This window comes from Diplotaxodon limnothrissa, linkage group LG23 (assembly GCF_057381915.1).
Source record: "Diplotaxodon limnothrissa isolate DT_005_m linkage group LG23, D_limnothrissa_male_GT1.1, whole genome shotgun sequence".
In the NCBI taxonomy this organism is placed as follows: Eukaryota; Metazoa; Chordata; class Actinopteri; order Cichliformes; family Cichlidae; genus Diplotaxodon; species Diplotaxodon limnothrissa.
The window spans coordinates 9,934,317-9,942,970 of NC_140617.1; the positions used below are offsets into that span (position 1 = coordinate 9,934,317).

The 8,654-nt window shown below is 38.1% G+C and overlaps 1 protein-coding gene across 1 annotated transcript; it reads right to left on the reverse strand.

Annotated features, from left to right (window-relative positions):
* Positions 1-1,548: 1,548 nt before the first annotated feature.
* Positions 1,549-7,430, reverse strand: tmem45a (transmembrane protein 45a). The gene is made up of 6 exons (XM_085348221.1): positions 7,248-7,430; positions 4,481-4,691; positions 4,132-4,344; positions 3,277-3,461; positions 3,050-3,192; positions 1,549-1,892 (listed from the first exon to the last, which is right to left on the reverse strand). Exons 2-6 carry the CDS (start codon positions 4,674-4,676, stop codon positions 1,796-1,798), a joined length of 834 nt encoding a protein of 277 aa, XP_085204347.1. The 5' UTR covers positions 4,677-4,691; positions 7,248-7,430; the 3' UTR covers positions 1,549-1,795.
* Between the last annotated feature and the right edge of the window lie 1,224 nt (positions 7,431-8,654).

Here is an 8,654-nt window from a genome sequence, read left to right on the forward strand (position 1 = left end):
AGCAGCAAAGACGTCTCACTCTGATCTTTTTTTCCCAGACGTGACTCAGTGTTAGAAAAATTTAAACGCACCACCCAGTACAGCCATGAGTGAACAAGAGGGTCCAGACACCACTTTTATTTATTTTTTTCGGAGATAACAAGTTTTCTCTTAAAACTGTAAAAATAACTATACAAGTTAAATAATTGTTTTGATTCCCCGGGGAATCAAAACAAAGTGGTTTGGTCCATCGTATATAATTCACTTCTTTACTTTGTAAAGCTGGGCTTAAAACAATTTATTTCTACTAGTTAGTGGTAGAAATAAATTGTTACACCTCTCTTGCATTTCTGAATGAATTGATAGAAATAATCAAATAAAGCACCTTTTGCGTTTTTCGTAGTATTTTAACCGAACTGCTTATCATACCTCCATTAAATGTGCAAAGACTGTCACACAGAGGCCCACTTTTTTCAAGACCGAGTGTTTAATCTTGTCAAAACAGAACATCTTTGTTTAACCCTCTTGTCAACAGATGTTTTGTGTTGCCCTGCCCTGACAAAAATAAATCTGCACAAGCACTTTATTAGGACTGATCATTTGGTATTAATGTGATTGTGTTCTAAAAATCAGGGGTTCTCAGGCATTTTAGGGCTAGTAGTAGTCTTAGTATTTGAACTATTAGACTTCCCTTTATTGGTAGAAACCACATCCTTTGCTGTCACCTTTATAATAATTTGTCGCAAATTAATTGATCATTTCAATGACCCTGTCTGAGAGCCACTGATAGATGATGGTGATTATGGATACATGAATAAAGAGAACCAACTTTAAAACATATAAAAAAGTAAAATTTGATCATAGAGGCTACCATAAATTCTGTATTGAGTAGCACATTGTAAACACTTACATACTAGCTATAATGTTATGCAAGGTGTGAAGGAAATGATAGGAATTAAATAAAATTAAAAAAAATTTACTGTTTGAACAATTTTATTTTTCTTTTTATAGTTTGACACTTGGTTTGAGTCACTTGCTAACATGAAACAATATAAAATGTACAACTAGTGCTTTCAAGTAATACACATGATGATGCAGTGACGTTTTCACCACAAAATAGCACTACTGAATACCAAACTGTGGAAGAAGTTTAGCAAGTCAAAAGTAAAGCATGAAATCCATTAAAAGCTTTTCATTTATATTGAATGCGCAAAGTAGTAACAAAGATATGACAGAGTATATGAAAATTATATTGCTGTAAAATAAATAAGAGCAGCTTGTGACTGCATACCTCCACTAAGGTAGGTAATCCCCTCCGCACCTTGCATGAACCGACTCTCTGCATCCAGATTAATTTATATTTTCACAAAAGATGTTATCTTTTGATATTTATTATTAAAACTGTATTTTGTAGCTGTGATGTTGTGAAACATCCAGTCTTGTTCTCTTGCAATGGTAAATGATTCAAAACCTTCTGGATCCAGGTGGCGATGCACATATTTTTATAGTTTATATATACAGTCACAAATTTTGCCAAGCCACAAGAGTTCTGTCCAGTAATCCTGCTGAAAAATAAACTGAACAAATCATAAAGCTTCTCTGGAGGAGGTAATAACAAAAGTACGTTTAAAATGTTGTACAGCTGGTTAATTAAGGCAGAGGTAGAGACGCATTTCTAAGGTTAAGGTTCCGTATCCACATCAGTTTCCACATCTGTGTGCCTTGCTTCTTATTCTGCTCCTGGAAATTTGAGCGTTTTATCCCTGATTGTTCTATAATGTTCATGAGCCACAACGTAGATGCACAACAGTCTTCCTCACATAAGCTCATCCTCAGACTCTGGATCTCGCTCTCTTGCCTTCAGAAGTCCCATTTCCACTGGAGGAGTCTTCTTCAGTCTGGAGCGAACCGCACTTCAAGAGGAAAATAACAACAAACACGAGAATCACACATATTGTAAACTGTGCAGGTCTCCAGGATAAATAAACAAGTGTCTATCAGATATAGAAAAATACAGTACATTTTTGTCCCTATAGGTATGCACTAGGGCTAATGATTGGAACTAAAATTAAATGTATAACTTTTGAAATCCAAAGGTTTTCTTTTTGTTTGTTTTTTTTAATTGATGTGTTACAGTGGTCCCTCGCTATATTGCGGTTCACTTTTCGCGGCCTCGCTGTTTTGCGGATTTTTTCCGGGGGTGCAATTTTTCATTTATTTATTTTTTTAAACAGCGCAATGTGTTCTGCGTCCTGATCGGCTATAGACCATTTTCAATCAATCTCGTGCTGTGTCTTTTATACAGTACAGAATTCGTTCAGCCTGTCAAATCTACATAAATCTTCGCTAGCAGAAGACAACAAACACAACAGTGTCTACGTCAAAGGATTATAAGGAGCATTAAGTAAACCAAACAGTCAGATGAGTAAAACTTCACTCAATTCCTTCTTCTTGCTTCCTCTACTTCCGTATCATTAATTCATTAATGTTGAATTGTCTCGCAGCTGCTCTATTCACATGTTCTGGACTTGAAAACAGGGTTTGATCTTTGGTTTCATTCTATAATACTGGACTTATTTTTCTATGGAGGTTTGAACTTTGAGAGTGTTTAAACAAGAGAGAAGCGCGTCAAAATGTCGATGCCTGTCTGAGAAAAGTGTATAAAGTGTGTAGTGAGGGTTTTTTTACAGCCTTAAAACATCTATAATAATTGTAAAAAATAAAGTTCCCTACTTCGCGGATTTCACCTTTCGTGGGTTATTTTTAGAACATAACACCTGCGATAAACGAGGGAACACTGTTTTTTAAATCTACATTCTTGAGCAGCAAAAACACATTTATTACACATTTTCTCTCTTGGATTTTATGGTGAAATAGTGGCAAAAACCAAATTTGATTAAATATGAATCAGAGGTTTGTTCTCCTTGTATCTGGTTATATCTGCACCTATGGCCAATTTAAAGCCTTATGTGCTAAATAAGACAAAAAAAATGCATTTCCAATTCTTTGAATATATCTAAATCACAATGGGATGTCTTATTGGATTGTCTTTTGTGGAGCAGGTTCTTACCAGCTGACGATGCAATAGAGCACGCTCACTATAAGCATGGCGAAGGCGAGGTGCCAGGAGTAACACATGGTAATGAACATCATATTGTTGGGATCTTTCAAGTCCCACTCGGGGCCGCGGGGCGGGTACAGCACAAAACCAACCTGTGGTTTAGAGGAGAAAACATTGGGAGTAACTATAAATCAGCAAACATAAACATCTGCTCATAAAGCCACATTCAGATTTACCTCCCAGAACCAGGTCCCCTGAACCACCGTTAGCGTGCACCGCAGCAGCTCCAGAATGATGTTGCCTCGGTGAAAGATCTCCAGGAAGGCAACAAGAGTCTCTCCAAAGACCGCGTACAGAAGGAGCAGATGCACGTGGACATCCAGCATGCTCCTGCCATGGAGGTGGTAGAGAAAAAGAAATCCTGCAGAGAACAAAAAGCTGGTAATGTAGGTAAATGTGTTTGTCTTGATCAGTTAAACTGCATCTAAACTTCAAATATTTATCCCAAGCCATCGCCACAGATTGTCTTAAATTCAAACAGTGCGAAAATAATTGACTCAAAATGCTGTAAAAATGCAGAAAGTCCTATCTGTGCTTGGTTTAAATTAGGCTTAATTAACCCCACAGGGTACACTTAAAATGACCTTTGAATGGAAGGAACTCAATTTGATTAACAAGAAATGTATTTATACAAGTTTATTGGAAAATGTACAGACAGGCAACAAGTTGTAAATAAAAACCTGAATTAAAAAAAAAAAGATCAGAGTATGAAAGTTGGTCTGTTGTATGGGAACATACGGCAGAAGCAGTGAAAACAGTCCATCTACAATTACAGCGATGGATAATAAAGGTGGATATAATGGCGCACATTCATAAACCCCTCAATATAAAGCTTGGCCAAACACTAATGGAGGATTTTTTTGTGTTTTAGATGTAAGACTATCTTCGAGAATAGTATTGTTTAGACTTTGAAGGAACCAAGGATTAAACTGATTAACTTATTAGTAAGCGATCTGCCCTGAAGCACTGGCTTGATATAAAAAGGATATCAAAGGATCTCAAAGACAATGATTACATTTTATTCTTCTTACCTTCATTAAAGAAAGCAATTGCCAGCATTAACCGATCCAGTGCCAGTGGTGCCGCTTCTGTGGTGTGGATAATCAGAGACACTGTTGCAAAGAGCCCAAAGAACAAGTACATGGTGGCGTGGTGCCAGCTGTGCAGATGGTCCCAGTGTTTCTCTACGAAGTCGTACAACTGAAGCTTCGGTCCACCCGATCCAAACTGTTCTGCCAACATCCCTGAAAGCACCACATCAGAGGAAACACGCACATCTCCTTAATTAAAGCCCTGATTTGTCTTGGATTTACTCGAGAAGAGTCTTGCTAGTTATATCTGATATATGGATGCATTAAGAAGCTTTTTGGACACGCTTACCAACAAGGGAGAAAAAGAGTATGACTGAGCTCTCAATGATCTCCAGCCGTCGCTGTGAGGCTCTGCTAGCCAGACGAGTAGAACCAATACCCTTGTTCCTGCGCGTGGCATGCCAAATCGAGTACTTTACCGTCCACCAAATCCCGGCAACAAGGAAGAAGGTCCCAGGGAGAGCGTGGCCTCTGAAGCTGCCCATGATACCTCTCAACACCTAGAGAAACAGATTAGGTACTTCATGGAATTAGAAGTACATATTACAAAAACACTTCTTCCCACTACTAACATGTTTATTTAAATCAGCCAGATATGACTTGAAACAAACAATAATTTAACCTAACTTATCATCTGAAGAGTAGACAAGATCTATTTTTAGCACAACTGGAATAAGTGGATAAAAGAAAAGGGAAAAAAGTGCAACAGTGCCCATAATTTAGTTAAACAGCGTAATCAAACATAATTAGCGTGTGTGTTGGCGACCGTCCTCCAGCTGAGCTCAGCAGAAGTGCGTCTAGCTGTGGGAGGAGGCCTGTTAGGAGTGTCACGAGTCATTTACCTTTACGTGCAAAAATAGAAACCCATTTCTTAACATGCACTCCAGAAAAAGCACTTTGTTTGCAAAGACTGCAGCAGCATCTAACACTGAGTATAGGATCCTCTTGATAATGACTAAATATCATTAAACCTGCACCGACTTATGTGGACTGCTGAAGTCTTTGTCTGGCCAGTTTCTTAACAATTACTTTCACTCACACGATCTCAGTTGGTCATTATCAGAGACTGAATGAAAGACTAACGGGGACCATCATTTACAAAAGGAACACCCTGTTGTATTCAAGAAGAGCTGAAACTAGAGCCTGAGCTTATAACCCATATGTAAAGGTTTTACTGAGGTCAAAGGGTGAAAAAGACCAAGATTATTTTAATAGTCTATTATGCACCAAAATATATTTTTGAAAACAGAATCACCACCCCCTGCTGGTTATTAGAAAGAATGCAGGCTCAATAATTTCCCTTTTCAGACGTGGAAACTATGTCTATTGTGTCAAGTTAAATTATGTTTCTAGGTCAAACAAAAGGTTAATAGGAAAACTTGCAGACTTATCTAAAAAATAAAACTCAGAATTTGATATTCTCCTTTTTCAAAAGGCAGGAAAAAGCATGAAAAGCAGTCAATACGTCATTATATTGAGAAACATGTCAAAATGAGAAACAATTTACATCATTTACCAAGCTTGATATAGTCCAACATAGTTCATATTATCATTAAAACAAGACTTTGGAACAATTTTATCATATTAACTTAAAATGTTACTTATGTGATCAGAGGTACTGGAATGGTAAACATAATGATATTGTCTCCGACTTCTATAAATTCATAAGGCTTCATATTTAATTAAAGAAAGAAAGCTTTTTAAAGTGTTTGACTGCAGTGCTCTTAGGTAATGACTGCACTTTGTAAAGTGAGAGCAAAGCTGGAGTGGTATGAATAGCAGGCAGAGAATAAGAAAAAGGCACATGGCTGTACTGTCCTTTGTGATGGAGATGACCAGGCAATATTCTGCTCAGCAACAGAGGAAACCTTTGAAGGAGGACACTCAATAGAAACCGATTGAGATGTTAAACCCAGCTCATCTGTGTCCGACAGTCTTTTGGGGGTGCAGCCTCTCCAGACTGAGGAAAACACTCCAGTCTCCATGGCACTCAAGAGCCACTAGAGGATTCATCAGTGTTTGGCTGATTCAGTGTTTTGGCTGATTTAGTTTAGCCACAAACACTAGTCATCTGCGCCAGACCGTTTTTATGACAACGACGTAAAATAAAATAAAGTATGCTTTTATTACACCAACATGGTGGGAGTGGTGTAGTAAAAGTGTTCGCCACAAGTACAAATATGATTTCTATTCTGTGAATTGGTCAAAACTATGAGCATGAAGAGGTTTTGGTGCATATGTTTGAGGCTGGGATGTCTGGGAGGCAGCTGTCTTCAAAGGGTGTTCCTGTTTGAGTTTTGCTATTAAAAATATAACAAAAAACAAACAAGCAAACAAAAAAAACTTCAGCTGAGCTAATTAGAAAGGGTGCACACTTCAATAAAGTAGGTTTTTCTGTAAGTTTTTGAGTAAATGTAGCATGGTGCATACCACCACTGATCCCGTCTCATCCACTGTAAGATTAACAATATTCTAGATCAAGCCAAAATTAAATATAGACATTACTGAATAAGTAGCGTCTGCATCACATTTGTGAACCTACAATATGTGATACTTCACTCTAAGGGTTTATACTAAACGTTTTAGCAAGTTTAAATTTCCAAGCCAATCTGAAGTGAAATTACTCTGATTTATCTCTCCTGAACGTAAACTTTGAGGACAGTGATGTCTTGAGGTCTACAAAAAGAAAAAGAAAAAAAATGGAAACAGTCGTTTGACAGAATCAGAACTTTCTTTTTTTTTTAGTAGTTTTTTTTTTCTTTTTTAAGTAGTTTATTTTAGCTTCAGGAGATGAAACAGTGTTGTGGAAGTTAAATCGTGAAATCACTCAGCAACATTGTCTAAACGGCCACCCGATGTCTTGTACATAATTCTCGATGGAGACCTTCCTAATCTTTTTTCCCCTTCCTTCCTTCCTTTCTTTCTTTCTTTCTTTCTTTCTTTATTTCTTTCTTTCTTTCTTTCTTTCTTTCTTGACCTGGCTTTACATTTTATCTACACATGACACAGTAGGCTTGATTTTCTTTACTGTGAGAGGAAAAGAGAGGGTCTCTTACCCAAGTTTGTTTTTCTCCGAAGATCAAAAGTTAGTGGAAGTATTCAGACAGAAAAGGGGAAGAAATTTTTTAACGCATCTTCACTTTGCCCCCCAATCGCATAAAATCATTTTTTTTTTCTTTTGGAAAAGAATATGGGTCTCTCTCTTATAGCCTAGACACAAGAAGTAAACATCTTCTCCGAGTCGGAATCCCAGCAGGATCCAGACCAGATCCGTTTCACAACCCTTTTTTCCTCCCCTACTCTAAACACTTCGAGCTTTTCTCTTATCAAACCCTCCCATTGGATGAGTGTGAGCTTGCGTCACCTGTCTGTGCGGTCATTGGTTGGAGGTAACGTCAATCTCAGGTGTCCACGTGTGCACTTTCACTCCGCCTGCTCGTGCACGGCTCGGTCCCTCCTCACTCTGGGAAAACCGCTACTTTCCGTCGTGCCAGGGCAGGCCTGGCTGGGCCGGGACAAGATTTCCAGCACGTACACCACAGCTGGAAGACTTCCTCATCCTCAGGCAGGAGGTTTCTTGACCAAGTCTCGTTTTACTCGCTTAATTGTCTCCAACCAGTCCACACAGTTTAAGTTACAATAGAGGAAAAAAGTAGAAAGTCGTGAATGTTCATGAAGGAAACGACTGGCCACGTAGGGGCGTCTCCAAGATTTTTTTTTTCAGTGGGGCGACATAGGGGAGTATACGGAAGAGGATTAGGGCCACTGGAAAAAAAAAGTGGGCACGTCTTTTTTCTTCTTCTTTTCCTGAATTCTGAGAAAAAAGTCAGAATTCTGACTTTTTTCTCAGATTTTTTTTTCCAGTGGCCCTAATCCTCTTCCGTAGGAGTACCAGGGGCCTTGAAAGAAAGAAGAGAACTTATTATGCAGAGTTATCAATTATAGTACTGGGCCATAATTATTCATTATAGCACTTTAATGTTGTAGCTGGTGTTAACCATTACATTATATGTAATTAAGGTTAACACATCCAGCTAACCAACAGTTAAGAAAAACTTTCTGTACAAGCACAAAGTAAAACAGAAAATAACCAGAGGAGAAAAACCTAACTACCTGAACACTTGTTTTTACTTGTTTCATTAACCTGGGTAAGGCGGATAGAATAAGGAAACAACAAAAGGGATCAAGAGATAAACAAAGAGATACAGAACAGGTGTTTCACTCATTTCATTGTGTTTTTATTCAAGAGTGCAAAAACAACAACAACAGTGAAATGGAAACAGTGAACACAGCAGCTGGAAGTTGGTGCTGCTGAGAGTCATAAAAAGTTCTTCAGCTTTTTAAGCACAAGGTTGGAAAATGTAATTAAACACATAACCTCCGTGGTGTAAGCATACTGAACCCAACAGCCTTTAACTGTTCTGCAGAGTGCAAAGGTTTTGTGTCTTTGTGCATAAATCTAA

Coding starts and splice junctions, on each gene's coding strand:
- tmem45a (XM_085348221.1), bottom strand. CDS start 4,676: ATGGGCAGCTTCAGAGGCCACGCTCTCCCTGGGACCTTCTTCCTTGTT. Junction 3,193..3,276: donor AGGGGACCTGGTTCTGGGAG/GTAAATCTGAAT, acceptor TCTAAACCACAG/GTTGGTTTTGTGCTGTACCC. Junction 1,893..3,049: donor CTCTATTGCATCGTCAGCTG/GTAAGAACCTGC, acceptor TTCCTCTTGAAG/TGCGGTTCGCTCCAGACTGA.